The sequence below is a fragment of the Papio anubis genome, chromosome 1, assembly GCF_008728515.1.
Source record: "Papio anubis isolate 15944 chromosome 1, Panubis1.0, whole genome shotgun sequence".
NCBI classification, from domain to species: domain Eukaryota; kingdom Metazoa; phylum Chordata; class Mammalia; order Primates; family Cercopithecidae; genus Papio; species Papio anubis.
Genome location: NC_044976.1, coordinates 157554109 through 157575052, shown reverse-complemented (window position 1 = coordinate 157575052; position 20944 = coordinate 157554109). Strand labels below are relative to the sequence as shown.

The following is a 20944-nucleotide window of genomic DNA, read 5'->3' as shown; positions in this document are numbered from 1 at the left end:
GCAGGGGTCAGTTCCTCACCATTGTCACTCAGACACAGCAGTCCGGAAATGAGCATTTTAATGCAGAAAACCATGATAATTTACAAATGAATCACTTTCTGGGCCAGAGCCAGGAAGGCCCCAGGAGCTGTGAGGGCAGAAAGGAGGTGGAGGCTGTTGAGTGTCCGGGCAACCAGCTGAGTCAGCACCTTTCTGATGGGATCCTGCCCAGGCTCTCCCACGCTGGACCCTGGGGGGCCCCGGCCCCCACCCCATCCTCTTGGCTCCCACTAGGCATTCCCAGATAGGAAGACCTTGGGTCAGCTTCAGGACATAAAGTAGAGCTGGAGAGACACCCCTGGAAGGAGGGCCTGAGGGCCAGGGAGGGAACGAGGCAGGAGACTGCTGGTTCTGGTTTTGGCCACCTCACCCTTGGCCACGTCCCCTCTGACCAAGCCACAGCACGAAGCAGAGCCAGGCTCTGGAGGTCCAGGGCCTCACCACTCCCTCTTCTGTCCCCTCAGCAGGGGGACAAAACAGAAGCACAGGAGAGCACGTTGGGGAGCATGTTTCCTCGGGGTGAGGTTTGATTGGATCTGGTTTGGGGAAGGTGAGGGGTCTCAGATGAGGTGGCTGCTGGGGAAGATGTCATGCTCAATTCTTGGCCCCCACCCGTCACCAAGATATGTACATCCATGTGTCAGAGTTGGTGTGATGCTGGTTTGGAGCTCAGCACCTCCCACGTGGGGGCATGCAGGGGGAGACGGACTGGAGGCTCAGGGCACTGGAGGTAGAAAGGAGCCCTCCCCGCCTCCTTCCCCAGGCCAGGAAGGGGTAAACACACATATAAGGCAGCCCCAATTCCAGCAGGGCCTGAGGCTGGGAATGATGTGTTTCCCAGGGGTGGTTATGGTCCAGGACCTGGCTGCAGGCACTTCCTCCCAAACCTGGTGGGGTGAAGGGGACCCCCAGAAGGGGGTCCTATCAGCCCCTCCAGACAGGAGAATGAGGTCTTCAGTGGCAACCACTGGGGGCTGGCGGCAGGGACAGAGCCTTCTCCCTGGACACCCACCTGTCCCCTCTCCCACCTTGTCCAAGGGTGTGGACCCCAGAGCGCAGAATTGAGCTCTGGGGAACAGGTCTGGCCAGACGGATGGGTAGGGGAGGGATGGGGTGGCTGGTCACTTTGGCATCTCCAAGGCTGACACTTGAGGCTTCACCTTGAAGTACTGGTTGAATCGGATCACTGCGTACCTAGGGGAAGACAGAAGGAAGCTGGGTGTGAGGAAGAAAGCCAGGTGGGCCCTGCTGGGGGTGCTCACATCATAAAGTTTCTCAGTGGCTCTAGGCCTATCTAAGTCTGAGCAGATCAACCCCAACCCAGACTGGTTAGTATTATTATTTCTTTTGCTTCTTTTTAAATGTTTAATATTTATTTGTTTTGAGACAGGGTCTGGCTCTGTCACCCAGGCTGGAGTGCAATGGCACGATCTTGGCTCACTGCAACCTCTGCCTCCCGGGCTCTGATGATCCTTCCACTTAGCCTCCAGAATAACTGGGATTACAGGTGCACGCCACCACACCTGGCTAATTTTTGTATTTTTTGTAGAGATGGGGTTTCACCATGTTGCCCAGGCTGATCTCGAACTCCTGAGCTCAAGCAATCAGCCCGCCATGGCCTCCCAAAGTACTGGGAATACAGGCATGAGCCACTGCGCCCAGCCTATTTTTTTTTTTTTTTTATTGCAACTACATTTTTTTTTTCTTTTTAGATCAGACTAGAGAAACCCTTCCACAAATATGCTTGTTTGGAGTTTTGGTTTTACAGTTCTTATATACATATTGCTGTGCAAATGAATATCTACAACTTTTTCCTTTTGGACAACCGAAACCAGACCTATTAAGCGATACTCTCCATTGCTCCCTCTCCCTACCCCCTGGCAACAATTCTGGTTTCTATGGATTTGACTGCTTTAGTTATCTCTTATAGAACCATATTTGTCTTTTCATGACTGGCTTATTTAGCATAATGTCCTCAAGATTCATCCATGTTGTAGCAAGTGACACGATTTCCTTCGTTTTTAAGGCTGAGTAATATTCTATTGTATGTATAGACCGTATTTTATTCATTCATTCATCTGTTGGCAGACATCCGGGTTGCTTCCATCTCTTGGCTACTGTGCCAAGAATAATGTTGCTGTGAACATAGGTATATAAATATTTCTCTGAGAGTTTGCTTTCAATTATTTTGGCTACCCACCCAGAAATGAGATTGCTGGATCATACGGTTGTTATATTTTTATTTTTTGAGGAACCACCCTACTGTTTTCCATAGTAGCTCACCATTTTACATTCCCACCAATGGTGCAGAAAGGTTTCAATTCCTGCACATCCTTACCAACAATTATTATCTTCTGTTTTTTAATAGCAGCCATCCTAATGGGTGTGAGGCGACATCTCACTATGCTTTTCATTTGCATTTCTCTAATAGTTGTGAACACTTTGAAACCAGGCTAGTGATTCCCTTTCAGCTGAAGGTGGGTGAGAAGGAGAAGGGCAAGGCCCTGGACCAGAATGGAGAAATGATTCCTGGCCCTTAGGGACATAGGAACCTCACAGGACAGGGACTCCCTGAATCATCAATACACAAGCAGCAGCTAGCTACAGTCCCTATATATCACTAGGAGCCACTGAAGGAGTAGCTGGGTCTGTCGCCCAACCAGAAGGCAGCATGGCAAACACTTAACCACTGCATGGCTTCAGCAAATCACTTCTGCGCTCTGGACCTCTGTCCTCTCTGCTGTTAAAACGAGGTAGGATCTGTGATTGTTCAGACTGATTTTCAACGATTGCATCCACCACCAGGCTCCGTGGATAGGTGCGCTGGCAGCAGGGCAGGGAGTGGAGTAGGCAGCAGGATTTGGTGGGGACTAGCAGACCTCCTGTGAGGAACAGGGAGGATGTGACACTTCTCTTTTCAGAGTGGTACTTTCCTGGCATCCCCTGGGGATAGCGGCCCCACTGGAAATGAGCTAGAACGGGGGCGAGTCAGCAGAGCAAGGGAGCGGACTCTGGGCATTCTGCCTGGGCTGTCCTTTGCCCACACCCTGGGCTCAACCAAGGCTCTCCCTTTTCTCCACGCCCCCCCATCACCCCCCGCACTCACCTGAGGAAATCAAAGTGGATGGTGGAGTACTGGTTCTGGATGAGGGCCCAGAGAGCCCAGAAGAAGTGAGACGCCTGGAAACAGACCAGAGAGGGTCAGCCTGGCAATCTCCCCATGCCTGTTTCCAACTCTACAGCGCTGGAGGGATGCAGTCATTGTGGAAGACACACAGCTAGGACCCTGGAAGAGATGTGGTGGGGTCTCCCTAGCACAAGCTGGGGAAATTCTGGAGGCCAAGTCACTGCACAGCATTGGGAGCCTCCACTCCTTCTAGAGAAAGGCGGGCAGAGCCAGTTCTACCAAGGCCCGAATGTTTACCAACCCTAAGGCAGGTAGTCAGTAGTGAGGAATTCTGGGGGGTTCCCACAACCTAAGCAGGACCCACACTCCACCTCTGGTCTCTTCCCTACCCAGGGAGATCTCTTGGAGTCTTCAAGGCCAAGGTATCCAGGCCAAGGTGAACCCCTAAGCCAGAGCTTAGGCCTAATGGCCAGTGGGGACTGGTGCTCTTCAGGAAGGTGCAGGGAAGGAAGAGTGATGGGCAGCAGTGCCCTGGCCACATGTCTGCTGGAAGATCCCTACACTAACCTCCTCCACGCCTTTTCCTCTCTTCTATTGGGAGGCTGGTTAGGTTGGAAAATGAACCTAAATATGGAAACAAGAATCCCCCAAGTCTGGGCATTTGCTAAGCATCAAACTGTGCTTTCCTTGTGGCTAGAGGTACCCACCAGGCCCAGGTCACCTCAGGCTCAAGAAGCCAGGGATTGGGTGGGAGGAGGGTGAGGATCGAAAAACTACCTGTCACACTATGCTTATTACCTGGGTGATGGAACAATCTGTACACCAAACCCCGGTGACAGGCGGGTTACCTATATAGCAAACCTGCATGTGGACCTCTGAATCTAAACTAAAATAAAGCCAGGGAGCTGTGGTTCCTGTCTACCCCTGAACAAACACTAGTGATGCCATCGCTTTCCCATGTGCGTCCCCCAACCCTTGTGGCTCTCCCATCCCATTCCCACCCCATCCCAGAGTCTTCCTCACTCAGGGGTTGGCTACAAAGTACCTCCCTCCACTTTATTTCCTTTCCATTCCTTAAAAGGGGCATAGATAAGCTAGCACATATGAATGATCACTAAAAAACTTAGCAAGAGGAAGGCTTGTTCTTAAGGTCTTAAAGTCTAAAGACTGAGGAGGAAGAACCTAATGTAGACTCAGTGAGGAAAACAGAATAGGGATTCTGAAATTACAGAAAAGTAAAGATTGTATTTAGCTCTCTTCTGTACTGTGAAATTCAAAGCAGCTGCCTTAGCTTCTTATGCACAGCTGACATTAATGAGGCTAGTTAGGAATCCCTGGGCACACACCAGTGGAGACTTGGCATGAACCAGCACCTTGGATAAGGGGCATTCAAAATTGAGAACTGACAGCACAGTCATTTGAGCAGGAAGAGCCTGTCGGGAAAAGTTTACTTAGAGTGCTGAGTCAGTAGAGGTAGTTACAAAGAAGGATTAGAGCTTGACATTCTGTATCTTCTCTAAAGGTTATGGTAGCTCACGCCTATAACCTTAGCTACTGGGAAGGCTGAGGTGGGAGGATCATTTGAGACCAGGAATTAGAAACCAGCCTGGGCAACATAGCAATACCCTATCTCTACAATAAGTTCAAAGAAATTAGCCAGGCGTGGTGGCACACACCTGTAATCCTAGCTACTCAGGAGGCTGAGGTGGGAGGATCGCTTGAGCCTGGGAGTTTAAGGCAGCAGTGAGCTACGATTGTGTCACTGTGCTCCAGCCTGGATGACAGAGTGGGACCCTATCTCAAAAAAAGTATATATACATATATATATACACACAATATATATGTATGTATGTATGCCGGGCGCAGTGGTTCACTCCTATAATCCCAACACTTTGGGAGGCAGAGGTGGGCTAATCACCTGAGGTCAGGAGTTCAAGACCAGCCTGGCCAACATTGTGAAACCCTGTCTCTACTAAAAATACAAAAAAACTAGCTGGGTGTGGTGGTACATGCCTGTAATCCCAGTTACTTGGGAGGCTGAGGGCAGGAGAATGGCTTGAACCTGAGAGGCAGAGGTTGCAGTGAGCCGAGATAGTGCCATCGCTCTCCAGCCTGGTCAACAAGAGTGAGACTCTGCCTCAAAAAAAAAAAAAAAAAAAAGTATATATATGGATGAATTTAACTGCAACATGAAGGGCTGAGGTTAGACAGTAGAAAGAACTACTTATTCAAACAAGAAAACTGCTAACATAGGAAGCTAGGATATTTCTTGGAAGTATTTCTCTAGAAAGGAGAGAGCCTAGACTTGGTGGGGCTTGGGGAGCAGGGAACAGGGCATCAAGTATTAAGGGCTGCCTAAGACAGCTCTTACCAGGCTTCACCTCTAGGGTGGGGTCAGGAGCTGGGGATGGGTGTCCCCAGGCTCTCACCTGACCTTGGGCTCTGGGTAGGAGGCTAGTTGGGTCACCAGTCCCTCCTGCTGACTCCTTTCCTGTGCCAGCCCTAGTCACAAGGCACTCACCAGGGCAAACTTGTTGACTTGCACGTAGAGCCTTTCCACCTCCCTGGGGGTCACGGCCATCCCCTTTTGTGCCTGCAGGTAGTAGTGCAGCCACTGCAGCTGGGTCTCCCGCGCCGGGTACAGGCAGTAATCCACCTCATTCACGCCTGATGGGGAGGCAGGCCAGACACAAGTTGCTTGGAGATGAGCCCACCTAGGGTCTCCTCAAGCTCAGTAGGTGTTCCCTTCTCCCCTCAAACTCCCATCTCCTTTGACCTGTGGGGCTGTGCCTAAAGAGGCGGCCCTGAGAAGGCAGCTTCTTTGAGTATGAAACTCAGCTAGTGTGGGGTCTACCCCATCCCAGCTAGGAGCACTGCTTCTGTGGGATTGAGGAAAGCAGAGAGAGAGAGGCAGACTGGTTAAGGGGCAAGACACTGTCCTGGGAGTGACGGGAACCCCTCAAGACAGCACCACTGTCTCTCCCAACCCCTGCACAAAAATGACCATGTGCAGGAGGCCCTCAGTGAAAAGCACTGGATCAGCATTACTAGCCCTAGGTCTTATGCTAACCTTGTTAGCCTTAGGGGGAACCCTTTCCTATCACTGGCCGAAATTTCTTCATTTATCAAATGAAGGGACTTCATGTAGGGATATCAAACATGGCTTCCTGGTGTTAAGAGGCTATTTAAAAACATCACCTGGAGAGCACCCCCACCCCAGTCCAGTTCCCTAGATGGCTCTGATGTGTAGCCAGGCTGGGAACCCATGGATTGGATGGCTCTGGTTCCTTCCAGCCCCGCCATAGCCCTCCAGCTGCCAACCCAGTACCACCAGCTCATCCCGGGCATGGTGGAAGAAACCACAGCTTCAAAGCTGGTACAGAAAGAAGTGGTTTAAGACAGGAGGACCAGGACTGGGCCACCTTCTCCAGGGTTCCCTCCTTCCTCTTCTTCTTGTCCTTCTCAAGCTTCCTTTATATCCCTGGAGAAACATATGCAGTCTCCTGAGGCTCCAGGAGTGTGGCTAGAAAAGAATCTCCTGGAACAGATGTAGAAACGGAGGCCCAGAGAGGAGAAGAAATGTACCCAAGGTCATATGGTGGTTAGAGGCAGAGTCAGGGCTGGAACTCCATCTCCCAATGCCCAGAACTGTGTCTTCCTCACTCCTGCGCAGCCATGAGGCCCCTCTCCCCAGGTCGGGATCTCCCCAGCTCTCTCCCTTCCCCCAGGCTAGGTTCTTCCTCCTCCATTCTCAACTTGGGAGCAGGCTGCAATCTACCCCTTTGGAGAAATTCCAGTTGGACTTTGCTCTGTGCCGTGGGCGAGGAGGACTTAAAATGCTTAAGAATTATCCCTTGTGGAAAGGCCAGTGAGCCTGGCAGCCAAGAATTCCCAGACCCAGGGCCCTGCCAGTGCCAGCCTCTGCTCCAAGCCACACCCCGAGGCTCAGCTGCTCTGCCCAGCTGAGGCTCCATCGCCCCGGGGGTTCCTAGGGGTACTCTCAGGTACAATCATTGCTCGACAGATTGATCACCTGGGGTTCCAGAAGGAACACAATTGGCCTGATGGGGCTGGAGAGTGGCTCTCCAGTTGGCCTGGGCATGCCTCTCCTATCCTGAGCCACAGGGCCTCGCCCCATCATGGGAACACCTCACCGTGCTAGTCTGGGGACAGCTCTCCAGCCCGTGTCCAGCTCTGTCCCATGTGAATTGCCTCCTCGGTCCCATCTAATTAACCCTCAAGCTGGAAAATCCTGCCCTGCTTCCTCTACACAGATGGTTCCATTGTGCATACTATGCCTTTATAGAACACCTGCCCACTCCTAGGAATCACCCCCCATCCTGCCTCTCCCATCCCCACTCCCGGAAAGCTTCCCAGTCTAATCACAGCAGCAAACGCCAATACAATGCCTAGTATGTGTCACACATATGTGTGTGTGTGTGTCTCATATCAACACTATGAGGTGGGTACTATCATCATCTCCATTTTATAGGGGCACAGAGAGGGTAAATAAACTGCCCAAGGGTCACACAGCCAATAAGCAGCAAAGCCAGAAACTGAACTTAGGGAGTCAAATTACATAGCACATACTTAGATTCTACTTAGATGATTCTCATCAGGCCACCAGGCAAACAGCTACTTGTAGCTTGTTCTACTCCTTGTCTGCATGTAAGGCCCCCATGTACAATTGTACTGGGCATAAAGGAGCTTGGACAAAGGAGTGGAGGCTGAAGTCATCCTGTGCTGTGCTGGCCAAGCTGCAGCAATCATCTAAGCTGTGTCGACCTGGAGGAAGGGGTCTTTTTCTAATTCATGTACCAAGCTAAGTATCTTCAGGATCCTACAGAGGTCACATTTTCCTAATTTGTACCAAAGTGCCATATGGGCTAGGAGAGGTCTGCTCTGTGTATGTGAGTCCTGCTTCCCCCAATGAGACTTGGAATTCTCTAAGAGCAGGCTGTGACTTAACCCCTCAAGCTGTGATATTTTGGAGGACAAGAGCTATCTAGCCTCCACCCTCCCCATACCCTGGCCCTGGTCCCCACCCTAAAGAGGGTGCTTTGAACATTGGTCAAATCTAGTCCTGTATTGCCTAATGACAGGGATACCTTCTGAGAAATGCACCATCGGGTGATTTTGTGTGATCATCAGAGTGTACTTACACAAACCCAGATGGGACAGCCTACTACACACCTAGGCTGCATGGTATTGCTCCTGGGCTACAAACCTGTACAGCATGTTACTGTACTGAATACTGTAGGTAACTGTAACACAATGCTAAGTATTTATGTATCTAAACTTATCCAAACATAGAAAAGGTACAGTAAAAATATGGTACCTATGTGGGTGCCTCTAGTCCCAGCTACATGGGAGGCTGAGGCAGGAGATCGGCGTAAACCTGGGGGGCAGAGCTTGCAGTGAGCTGAGATCACGCCACTGCACTCCAGCCTTCAGCCTGGGTGACAGAGCAAGACTCCGTCTCAAAAAAAAAAAAATGGTATCTATTACCGTAAATATACAGTAATCTCATAGGACCACCATCTATATGCGGTCCGTCATTGACTGAAACACCACTACAAAGCACATGACTGTAGTAATGCCCCTCTCACCTGCAAACTCGTTGAAATGGTTGCCAATGTCAAAAGCTTGGTAGTTGTAGCCAGCATATTCATAGTCAATGAACCGCACGTGACCTATGAAGTAGAGGAGAGTCGATGAGAGTTGGCCCAGGAGATCTGGCAACAGAGCCTGGTCAAGCTTCTGCAGACCTCTGGGATGCACCCACTGAGTGATGCCAGCCTCTGCAGCAACCCTGCCCAACCCCATCACTGCAGCAGTCTTCTAAGCTACTTCTTTCCATCCATCCATCCATCTGCCCTTCCTAGTTCCCAGTGTCCCTCTCACACAGCTGGATCTTCAGGCTCTCCTCATCTAAAGACAGCTGTCCTCAGCATGGCTAAGGATCAGGAATAAAGCTAAGTATTAATACCCCCTGGGGTGATGCTCTCATCAGCAACACCAGGAGGTGTTTGTTCTCTCTCTCTTTCTTGGCACAGATTTTTTTTGTTTGTTTTTGTCTTTTTGTTTTGAGACAGAGTCTCGCTCTGTCGCCCAGGCTAGAGTACGGTGGCTCGATCTCAGCTCACTCCAACCTCTGCCTCCCTGGTTGAAGCGATTCTTCTGCCTCAGCTTCCTGAGTAACTGGGATTACAGGCGCATGCCACCATGCCCGGCTAATTTTTGTATTTTTAGTAGAGATGTGGGGGGGGGGTTTCACCATGTTGGCCAGGCTGGTCTTGAACTCCTGACCTTGTGATCCACCCGTCTCGACCTCCCAAAGTGCTGGGATTACAGGCATGAGCCACCACGCCTGGCCAGACTTTTTTTTTTTTTTAATAGGTTCTTGCTCTGTTGCCCAGGCTGGAGTATAGTGACTCCATCATGGCTCACGGCAACCTCCGCCTCCCAGGCTCAAGTGATCCTCCTGCCTCAGCCTCCCAAGGAGCTAGGACTATAGGCATGTACCACCAAACCAGGAAAAGTTTTGTGTATTTTTTTTTGTAGAGACAGGGTCTCACCACACTGCCTGGGCTGGTCTTGAATTCCTGGGCTTAAGCAATTCACATGCTTTGGCCTCCCAAAGTGCTAGGATTATAGGCATGAGCCACTGTGCCTGGCCCTTGGTGCAGACTTTTCAAAGTAGGAATTTTTTATTTCCTTTCCTCCTTCCCTCCTACAAATTAACTTAAGACCTAAATCCAGGTCTCCTTTTGCTTGTCCAAGTGCCAGCCGGAGGAACAGATCCATGAAGCCAGCTAACCAACCAACCAAAGCCCTGCTACTGCCCCAGGGCCAGAAAAGCCATACCTTTGATGCTGTCATAGATGATATTCTTGCAGAGCAGATCATTGTGACAAAACACCACAGGGGACTCCAGCTGGGACAGATGCTCCTTCAGCCAGGCCAGCTCCTGTTCCAACACCTCTACCTTAGGGACATCTGCAGAAAGGCTGGGCAGTTGCAAAAAAAAGGTAGCCAGTGAAGGGAGGGCTGATAGACAGGCAGGTGCTTGGCCTCAAGAGCCCTGAGTTTGAGCCTCATCACTCCCTCTGTCTTACTGCAGGGGGGGCCTTGGAAAAAAGGCCAATCTCTTAGACCCTCACTTTTGTCATCTGTAAAATGGCACTGAGGTGTCCTGCCCTTCTGACTCCTCTGGTTACACCAGGAAGCTGATAAAGACATGGGCATAAAAGCATGAGGCAGGGCATAAAGTCACTGACTAAGGGCATCCCTGCTACTTTGTGAAATGGACAGGAGGGTAAGGAAGGAGACACAGGGAAAGGACAAGGCAGGTGAGAATGAGTGTCCAGACTCGGGGATTCCAGACTAAGAACAAGGAGCAGTGGGGAGAGATGCAAAACAGACCTGCTCTTGGGATGCTGGGAAAACTCCCCAGGAGGAAGTACAGCTCCCTAAGTCGAGCTGAGTCCCACAAAGATCCTCCCCGGCAGGAAGAGTAGTGCCCTGGCAGGGAGCTGGAGCAATGGAGCTCTCTTGAGGAGGCAGAGGTATATCCTGGTGTGCCCCCCTCTCACCCCAGCAGCTGACCATGTCACAGGTAGAAAGGACCAGAGAGATGGTCTGGTCTAACCTCTCATTTCACAAACAGACCATCGGCTCACATGAGAAAGCAAACCAAGAGCTTCTTTAGCTCACTCCTACACTGTCAAAGGAACATTAAAGCCTTCAATGAGAGCATGCTTGCTTTGTGGCTCCCCAGTGACTCGTCCCTTCTACCTTGAGTTATGAGTAAGTGTTCCCTTGTCCCAGACCCCTGCCAGACCATGCAAGTGCAACTTGGGGGCAATGAACAAAGATGCATGGGTCCACCTCTCCTTCTGCCCCACCCCCATCCCATGCACTCAGCAGCCATTTCTGCTGAAAGAAACACATGTTGAGGAATGAAGAAATCAGCCAATCAATCAAGTTATCAGAGGCCATGTGGAAGTCTGATGAGGGTCCACTGTGCTTGCATGCTCTGAACTTTGGTCCCCAGGAGGCACACAGGTCTGTGTACACTGAAAAGGCCAAACACCACAGTCCTTAAAAACCTAGAACCACCAATGGGCAGAGGGGAGGAGGCTGGGCTTTTATCTCCATTCCTGTGTCACCTGTTTGTGTTTCTCTGTCCAGCGTAGCAAGAGCACATAGAGGAGGATGAGAATGAGACCGACCCTCTCTCACCTTCCCACAGGACAGACCGATCACTCCCTCACCCAGCCCAGGGACCAGAACATGAGGAAGCGTATTCAGCCACTGAAGCACTCCTCTGTCCCCTCCGGAGAAGGAAGAGAGCGCAGGGTCCCTTTCAGGCTTTGAGAAGGTCAAAGCTCAAGAAGATCTGAGGTCATCTAGTCCAGCCCCATGGGGAAACTGAGGCTCAAGGGAGGAAAGAGTCTTCCTCCCAGCCTCCAGATACCTCTTGCGCTGCTGGATCCTTTACTTCTTCATCTAAGGAAAGCAGTCCTCGGCCCCTCCAAGGATCCAAATCGAATGGAGTCTCCTAATTGTGAGGGCTGTGCACTCTCTCTGAAGGCCTGGGTGCCCCTCAGAGGCTCTGCAAAGGCCCCTCTGAGTCCAGGGAGTCTGCTGGGAGGGGTGATATGGGGGAGGCCTTCCCCATGCCTCCTGGAGTTTATCTGTGCTGACAGGTCTGCGTAACATGTGTTTCAGTCCTGGCTCTCCTTAAGAAGCTACCTTTTAAGATTCCTTTTATATTTTTTTCTTGGATTGAGACCATCAAAAGAGAAGAATTAGGAGGGTTCCTTTGGTTTGCTCAGGTCCTGGCCTGAAAAACATGGCTCTGACATCCAGGATGCCTGCTGCTCTATCCCTGACCTCAGTCTGAACCCCACCCTGCCCACCCCAAGGCCATGCAGATGGTTACTGTGGGAACAATCCTGGCCTTCTATCTCCCCGGGGCCTCCCTCACTGCTCTGCTTCCCTCCCTGAGCACTTGAAACATCGCCAGCTTCGCTACCTTCAGTCCGGCCACCACGGGGCTCTTTCAAGGCGTAATTGGCAGAAGAATAACCACCACCGCATCCCAGAAACACTGCCCAGGAAAAACTGCTCCTCCTGCTCCTCTGCCCCAGGGCCAGCAGGAAGGGGAGGAGGGGGCTGGAGGTCTCTGCAGGGAAGCTTTGGGGTTCCTCCTGATATCAGGACTGCTGCCTGGCCAGTCTCTACTCTGCTGTCAAGATCTGGACAGGCAAGAGTACTTTCTCCCCACAGGGCTCTTTCTAGGCATTTGAGCTTACTGGCTTATCCCTTTGCCCTCCCACCAACCAACCCACCGGTATCTCCTCGTGATGCCCGACCCCGTTATCTGCCCCACGTTCTCCCAGCCACTCTGGACACATCCGTGTCCGACAATGAGGCTACCGAATCTATTTCCACAAGTCTCCGACACATCCTATTCTCCATCCGCCACCTCAAGTTGCCCTAGGGCAATATTCCTCAATCCCTTGCCTCTATCACTTGCCTCAGAATCACCTGGGGTGCCTATCAAAATGTGGCTTCCTGGCAGGGCACAGTGGCTTACACCTGTAATCTCAGCACTTTGAGAGGCTGTGGCAGGTGGATCACTTGAGGCCAGGAGTTCAAGACCAGCCTGGCCAACATGGCGAAACCTTGTCTCTACTAAAAACACAAAAATCAGCAGGGCATGATGGCGGGCACCGGTAATCCCAGCTACTTGGGAGGCTGAGGCAGAAGAATCAGTTGAGCCTGGGAAACAGAGGTTGTGGTGAGCCGAGATCATCCCACTGCACTCCAGCCTGGGCGACAGAGCAAAAAAAAAAAAAAAAAAAAAAAAGCCGTTTCCTAGGGTGCAAATGCAAGACCTCTCAATCGATCTCCAAAGTTGGGCACTTCAGGGGAATCTTATGCTCAAAGTTTGGGAATCCTAGTCCTAGATCTTGTCCACTTAACTACATCACTCCCAACTGGTCTCCCTACCTCAAATCCACCCTCCCCCACCAATCTGTCCCTCATGATGCTAGAGGACTTTCTTCCTAAAGCCCAGTCCTGGTCAGGTTACTGGCCTGAATCTCTGACGCAAACATCTTCATGACTTCCCACTACTTGCTAAATTAAATCTTGGCTACTTAGCCTGACATTTAAGGCCCCTTACCACCTAGCTCCAACTCTGTAGTTCACCCCTGCCCCTAGACCCTTCCCAGAGATCTGCTCCAGCCAACCTCATCTACTCGTCACTCAGGAGCAAACCCTGCTCCAGCCATCTCCTCCAGTTGGAGTAGCCTCCCTGCTCATTTCTGCCATGCCAACTCTGCCAAGACAACTTTCCCTGGTTCTCCCACTCCCAGCATACCCAGCATATATTACACATCCTGCCTTATTTTGCAGCTGTGTATGGGCATGTCCTGTGTACCTAGATGGCTCTTAAGCTCTTTGAGGGCAGGGCCAGTGTCACATTCATTTTTAAATTGTTTTAATTCCAGTCAATCAATGTCTGTGAAATGAAGGATTGAATAATTCAGGGTTATTAGGCAATGCCTGGAGCTCCAGGTGCTTATCTCGTCTAAATGATTGCTCATCATTGTTCTGCTTTTGGGCACTCAGGCAGCTTAGGGCATGGATCATCCCCTAAAGAGGCTCAAAGAAGTTAAGCAACTTGGTTTGTCCAAGGTTCAAAGGTGTGACAAGAGCAAAGAGACTGGGCCAGCTCTTCTCCCAGGATTACTCCCTCCCAATAAGGTCACCCCCAAGGTCACACAGTGACAGCACAGTCAAAGGAAGCTGCAGTATCAAGGATTATGTCTGAGCACCAGAAGCCTGGCTCTAGTTGCTAAGCTGCCACTGATCAGCGACCTTGGGCAGGTCCCATCCCCTCCCTGGGCCTCGGTTTTCCATCTGTCAAATAAGAGCTGTGGGCTGAAGGGTTGGAAGGACCTGTTCTCTATGAACTGTTCTAGCCCTAAGGGAAAAGGAGGTCCTTGTCCCAGAAAGAATATTTGACATACAAGGTCTGAACATGGTCGAAGAGAGGGCAGGCCTGGGCCACCTTGGACAAATAGTCCCAAAGCAGTGCTGGATAAGCATGGCGTGGGATGATGCAGATAAAGTCATGCATGCGTGTGACAGAGACATACTCAAAATGGGGATAGAGTTAATTATTATTGGAAGAGAGAAGACACACCCTTCACCTCAAACCTCTTCTGCACCCTACTCCCATGAACATTTGGAAGACGGGTGATGGCCAAGCCCAGCAGGGAGCGTGAAGGAAGCAGAGACTCACTACTGCCTTTTTTTGGAGGAAGGAAGGCAAGACACCACGCTTTCCTCCAGGCCTCCATCCTTTCCTCGGCACTCAGGGTGTGCTGGGGAGTCAGGTGTCTAAAGGCTTGGAGGACTCTCAGGTTGCTGGTCAGAGTGCTTAAGGGAAAACTCAGGGAACTCTGTCTTATCGGGGAAGGGCAATGTCAGGATGGGTGGACTATCTCCTTTCCTGTGAAGAGCAGTGAGGGAAGCAGCAAGCTGTCAGTCTGAGCAAGGTGGGGGCAGGGTCCCCTAAGGCACATGGGGACAAGAGGGGTCTTGGGAAGTAGCAGGAACCTTGATGTCTCCAAGGGCTTGTCAGCTGATGAGTTGAGGTCTTCTGACTGTTGCTAAGCTCAGTCCCACCTCATTCTGAGGGCCCTGCCCTGCTCATGGTTCAGAAGGCAGGGCAGGTGGAAAGAGCCCTGGGCTGGGAAACAGAAGCCCTGCCTTTCACAAGCCCCATAACACTGGGCCAAGCTCAGTCTCTGAGCTTCAGCATCCTCTAAGTAAAATGGGGAAATGTTGTCCCCAACCCTGGTCCCTGCCACAAGCACAGAGTGAAGGAGAAATGAGCACATGGGTATAAAACTGCTCATCTAAGCTCCTTAGTCAGCGGGCCCAACTCTGCTTGGAGACAGAGGCTTAGCAACTAGGACTGAAGGGACTGCAGGAGAAACTCCCCAGCCTCCTCCCCGGGACCTGAGCCCTTAAACCTCCTAGCAGGGTGGGCTGGAGCCAAAAGGATGGGGAAGGGAGATCATATTAAGGCAGCCTTGGACCCTCCCAGATCTTTGTACCTGGGGTTGATCTCGTTCTTCACAAGCGTGAAATAATTGTACATCTTGTGCCAGAGGGTGGGCTTGGGCAGGCTGCCGTTGGCGTGGATAGTATGAATCTTTGCCATTTCTAAGGCGATTAACCTACAGCAGGGAACAGGAAGAGTAGAGCATCAGTGCTGGGACATTGCCTTCCCCACTCATCCCCTGCTGGCCAGATAGGGGCCCTCCAGGCCCACCAGGGCACTAGCCAGAGGGCCAAGGATGGGACGATTGCAAGTCCCTTAGGAGCACAGGTCCTGCAGAAGGAAGGTCTCAGCACAAGGGAGGAAAATGAATTAAGACCTTAGTCTGGCAGCTCCCTTTCCAGTGCCAGGCTGGGGCTGCCTCAGGGAGCAGAAGGGCAGAGCAGTGGGGCTGTTGGTCACAGGTCAGTGGCCTTGTTCTACCCCAGTGTACCCATAGCAACTCCTGAGAACAGACGGGCACCTGGGGATGGGGGCGGGGCAGGCCGGGCCCTCCTCTCCCCAGACTCTGATCCATCCTCTCAGGGGACGTGAACATAGGTCACTTTGCACCTAGAGATCAGGGGGTAGTGATGCCAGGCAGGGAAGAAATGCCCGCCTCTTATCAGCCTGGCCAAGGTGGGGAGGGAAACAGGCTGGCCCAGGGCAGCCCCTTCCTCTGCTATAGGGAGTTGATGCTGGCGGCTGGGTGCCAAGGACGCAAAACAAGCCAGCGTTCTATTTTCAAGTTCTCCTGTGGACATTATCCAAGGTCTCAGGAGAGGAGTGGTGGTAGGGAAGGTTGCTGGGAGAAGGTGGGGGTGAGTGGAAGACTGACTGGTCAGAGAAGGAGGGCCTTGATAAAGACCCCATCGCCTGAGGCCCTGTGTCCCAGCTAGGCCCTCCCAGTCCTCTGCCAGTCTTCCCTTCTGCTGTCCCACCCCCCAACCGTCTGCTAAGACTCCAACATTCAGCTTCCTTCCAACATACAGCCTCTGCCTGTTGCTCGAATAACAATCACTGGGAAAGACAACAAAGGCATTGGCTGTTTGAAACCTTGTTACCAAGCTGTTCCAGGGACATTCTCTCTCTTGCAAGGCCCTGGGAAGAGGCAGGCCATACCCTATTGGGATAACAGAGCAGTTTTGGGGTTCCTCTGGAAGCCCCCAAGACTCCCACCTCCTAAAGGGTGGGAGACAAGGGGTGTGGCAGCAACCTTGTGGGTGAGAGAGGAAGGCTGTGCTTTCTTTCAAAGGCCAGAGGCCCTGGGGCAGAAGGGAACCCGCCAGGGTTTGGGCAAGGCAGGGAAAGAGACCTGAGACTCAGGCCTTCCCTTCCCAAAGGAAGATTCGGAACAGAGCATGAACAGAGCGTTTTCTTGAATATCAATAGGTCCGTTGTCTGGAATAGCAATGAAAGTAACCTCAACACTCAGCATTTTCATGCTACAAAGCCTCAGCAGGCCGAGGTTGGGGGTGGGGTTCAAGGGAACATGTAGAGGGTGGCTCCTGGAGGCCTCCCCCACAGACATTCACCTTCACCCAGAGGGATGATGGTCTATCCTGGGAAAACTATCAAGGAAGGGCCTACCTCCTACACCTATCCCAATTTTGGGCTCTACCCCAGGTGCCACGTTCTTCTTATGGAACCTAAATCCACCTTCAATCTTCTTGACAATGGTAATTGTTTGCGTGAGAGGATGAGTGACAGCATCGGATACACAGAGGTGGAGGGATCCTGGGAGTGGTGACGACCTGTTAATATCTGAGCTTATATGCACCAGACTGAGGGAGAGCTGGGGGGAGTGCAGTGGCAGAAGTCAGGACAGGGTCCCTTGTACCCTACTCTGACTTCACATCTCCAGTCTGGGTCCTATTGGAACTGTTCAACTGGAGCCTGCAAACACCCCTGCATAGGTTTGTATGCCTGTCACACCCTCAAGACATACATACACACACACACACACACACACACAGCTACAATATACAACTCAAATATCCCGCCTGACCAGCCGCTTATGAGCATGGAGGTGGAAGAGCTCTCAGATCCTCTTCTTCTAAGTCCCTGCAGAAGGCGTGCACAAACAGAGCCAGGGGCATTTGGGGTTAAGTGGGTGGCAGGTGAGGAAGTAAAGAAACTTCTTGCTCTACACCCAGGTGGGCTTGTTTCCCCTCAGTATGCAAGGCCTCCTTCCCCTTGGATTAGCCTGGGCAGATGCCAAGGCTCCTAGGCAGACCCCTGTGCCACTGTCCCAGTGTCAGGAGTAAACCCCAGCCTGCCTCAGGCCTCACTCAAGCCTCGGTGCCCTCCATGTGGCTCATGGCATTGGACGGAGGAAGGAGGACACTCCTTGCCATCCTTATTCTGGCACAGAGGAGAGGGAGATGCTAGGGGTCCTTCTTTGGTCCTCCCTCTTTCCAGTCTCCACAGCATTCCCAGGGCTTGAAGGAAAAGTCCAGTTCCTGGGCCCTACACATCCAAGCATTTACTGGGAGGGGCTCCCCAGGAGCCACAGATTCTTGTGAGCCTTTGAAAGGAGGCCTTGACAGTTCCCCAAACCTGGGTTCCCACTTCGTCAGGGAACCCGGAAGGAGCTCAGACTGGCAGAAGAGATAGCATCTCCCTGGGCGGGTAAAACCATGCGTACCCTGGATAGGGCCCATTTTCCTTGACAAACAGAGACAGAGGTAGAAAACCCTGAGTGCCCTGGGGATCTGGCTCACATTTCGTTTCTAAGGCTCTGAGATGTTTCCAGGTCAGACTTGGAGTGGGCAGAGATTTGAGGCATGGTGCCAGGAAGCAGATCTCTACTGCACTTAGGGAACCACGTCCTCTGCTCCCATGTTCATCACAATTCTTCCTTTCCTCCCCCAGAACTCATCCTTCTAGCAGGCACCACTTCAAATCTGTAGAAAGCAACAGCCCCTCTCTGCAGAGCGATGCATATAAACATGCATTTTTTCATGCAATTTCAGGGAACTCACAGCTCTTACAACTCTCTACCATGGACCCCACATGCCAAGGATTTCCAAGCCCGAGGCCTGAAGAATAGTAGAGACAGAGGCCCTGGCACCCTCCTCACCTGAAAAGCCGGGGCTCACGGATGTGCTCAGGCCCCAGGGCCACACCCTGCATGTACTCATAGCACAGCCCATTCTGGAAGGTGCAGTAGAGTCTGGGGGCACAGCCGTGTGCTCGCAGCAGCTGGAAGTTTCTGACCTCATTCTCCCGGTCCACCAGCAGCTCCGTCCGCTCCCCATACACCCGGACCAGCACGCAGTCCTGCATGTCCTCCTCCACGTAGCAGGCCACCAGCTTGTTGGTGATGCCATCCGTGAAGCGCTAGCATGGGGAGAGGACAGTGCGTGGGTGGGTAGGTGGGGCAGGATCTCTCTGGTCTCTCCCCTGGACTCGGTAGCTCCAGCAGGAGGTGCTCGTTTGAATGCTGAGCACAGCCACCCCAAGCCCCCCCGTGCTTTAGCCCAGTCACTCATGCTCCACTCTGTCCCCAACCTTGGGGGTCTCCAGTCTCTATGAGTTCAAGAAAAAAAATGGTAGTGGGTTCAGCTCCCACACACTCCTGGGTCTGCCTCTAGTGAATGGGATTTGGCAATGGAGAAATTTCCACACTACTTGGGAGGTAGAAGCCCCCTCCTACTTCTTACCCTCCATCCCAGTATGGAAAGAAACGACAGGGACCAGAATGTGGCAGGGGAGGGCTGGGAGTTGCCCAGAACACTACGTCCTGACCAGCTGCCTCTCACCTTGTGCCGGGCAGTGGGCTCTGCTCTACCCCTTGCCCCATCCAGTGGTGGAGGTACAAGGAGGGTACTGAGGTTGGCACCCATCCCAGGACTTTAGTGGCCAGAGGTCCTTACCGGAAGAGACAGGAGACAACTGGGCTGCGAGCAAGGTTCTCTGCGCAGCAGGGTGATAAGGAGAAAGGAACCATAGAATTTGTAGAGCACAATATAACAGAGCTGGGAGGGCCTTAGAGGTCATCTGAACCAATTCTAGGTAGGGAAACTGAGGCAGGAGAGGGGAGGGACTGGCAGATGGCACATTAGGTCAGTGCTGGAATTAACCTCAGGCCTGCTTGATGTCTTGACAGTCTTATACCAAACTGGGCCTTTCCTTTTGAAAACGCTACTCCCTCCCCCAGGGCGGGTTCTGTCAGCCTCCACACTTGGTTTAGAACCTCCCCACAACTTTGCCCCCACCCCACCCCAGAATGCCCATCTGCATGGAGCCGCTACCATTCCAGCAAAAGCTACAAGCGCCCCACTCGGCACCTTCCTCCACAGGCAGCCCACAGCGGGGCTGGAGGTAGTCGGCTGGGGAGTTAGCCTAAGGCTCAGTAAGTGGCTCTGCCCACAGGTATGTCCCGGGACCTGTGTCCAGCTGGGGCTGGGGAAGATGGCCTGTGTGGGGGTGCTGAGCCTGAGCCTGCAGCGATGGTGAGGAGCTGAGTGCTAGCTGGAATTCCACAGGGTGGCTCCTGGGAAACACAGGGGTAGCTCAGAGCCTGGAGGATTTGCTCCCACCGTGGGGTGGAGAAGGGGCAGCAGTGCACGGGGTATGGCTGTGGGGGTCTCTTAAAAGTTCCCGCTTCCTCAGGTTTCAGAGCTGGCTGGGTACGCGCTTCTGGGCAGTGAGGGGCACCAGCACGCAGCGACGGGGGTGCGGCCCGCACACCCAGCATGCCGACAGTGGGCAGGTGGCCACCCGGCGTGCCTAAGAGCCCCAGGAGGAGGGGGGCGTGTGCAGGGCCGAGGGAGGTGTGAGCCTAGTTTTGCTTAGGGACGAAATAAATCCGTACACAACCACGTTCCAAACCTTTCTGGCGAAGCAGCCGCTCACCCCTGGGACCAATACCCGGAAAGATGCGAGGACGGGGTCCCCGCATCCCCCTGGCAGCCCTGGCAGGACCCCATCCTCGGCCCCGCGCCCACTCCGCTACCTTGGTCCGAACTTGCTCGGGTTTCCAATGCGGCCGCAGCTCCTGAATGAGGCGCAGGGCCCCGGGAAGGATGTCGTCCGGGTCCACGGAAATGCCGAAGTACGCGACGGCGGCGGCCCTCGGGGGGCCCGGCGGCTCCCGGCAGCCGGCGCTGGCCGCCGCCTTCTCCTCCATGCCCCATGAGCACTGCGGGCAAGGCGTGTGCCTCCTCAGGTGAAAGGACGCTCGCGGCTGAGGGGCCGAAGGGGGCACAGCCATTCCCAGCAGCCCCACCCCCTCGGAGCCGCGGCGGACGCTAGCCCCGGCGGGGGGGCCCGGCGAGGGAGTGGGAGTGGTAGAGGAGGGGCCAGGGGAAGTCCATGACTCAGGCGCGAGCTGCCCGCTTCGATCGCCGGCTCGCGGCCCGCCGCCCACCGCCGACCCCGGAGCGCTGCGGCCCGCCGCGATTGTGACATCACGGGCGGCAGCCCGCGGGAACGCCCCCGGCCCGCCCCCGCCCCGGCCCGAGGGCCGCTGGGGAGCGCAGCCAGCCACCGCCGGCAGCTGCGGCCGCCGCTACCTGGAGCGCTGGATGGGGGCGACGCCCCCCTGGGGGCCGGTGACGCCGGGGGTGGGGCCTCTGCTGGCTCCGCCCCGCTCGGGTCCCCGCCGGGGCTGGCTTCCCGGCCTCCGAGGCCGCGACACTCCAGCTCTC

The 20944-nt window shown here is 53.3% G+C and overlaps 1 protein-coding gene and 1 long non-coding RNA gene across 8 annotated transcripts; one reads left to right on the top strand and one right to left on the bottom strand.

Annotated features, from left to right (window-relative positions):
- Nucleotides 1-41: 41 nt before the first annotated feature.
- ETNK2 (ethanolamine kinase 2) lies at nucleotides 42-20838 on the bottom strand. Of its 7 annotated transcripts, XR_638770.2 has the most exons (9): nucleotides 20251-20838; nucleotides 18373-18632; nucleotides 15307-15429; nucleotides 10034-10176; nucleotides 8776-8859; nucleotides 5688-5833; nucleotides 3146-3325; nucleotides 1052-1233; nucleotides 42-575 (listed from the first exon to the last, which is right to left on the bottom strand). XR_638770.2 is itself a non-coding variant. In XM_009189211.2 (8 exons), the coding sequence occupies exons 1-7, from the start codon at nucleotides 20506-20508 to the stop codon at nucleotides 3155-3157; spliced, it is 1185 nt and encodes a 394-aa protein (XP_009187475.2). In that variant the 5' UTR covers nucleotides 20509-20838; the 3' UTR covers nucleotides 42-1233; nucleotides 3146-3154. The 7 variants fall into 7 exon arrangements, 5 of the variants coding, with proteins under 5 accessions (XP_009187475.2, XP_003893304.2, XP_009187482.2 ...); XM_009189211.2 differs by having other exon boundaries at nucleotides 42-1233; XM_003893255.3 differs by having other exon boundaries at nucleotides 42-1233; nucleotides 3146-3219.
- Nucleotides 10113-11932, top strand: LOC103878530. Its single transcript, XR_638759.1, has 3 exons — nucleotides 10113-10197; nucleotides 10836-10975; nucleotides 11360-11932. It is a non-coding gene; the product is annotated as an uncharacterized LOC103878530 (long non-coding RNA).
- Nucleotides 20839-20944: the final 106 nt, after the last annotated feature.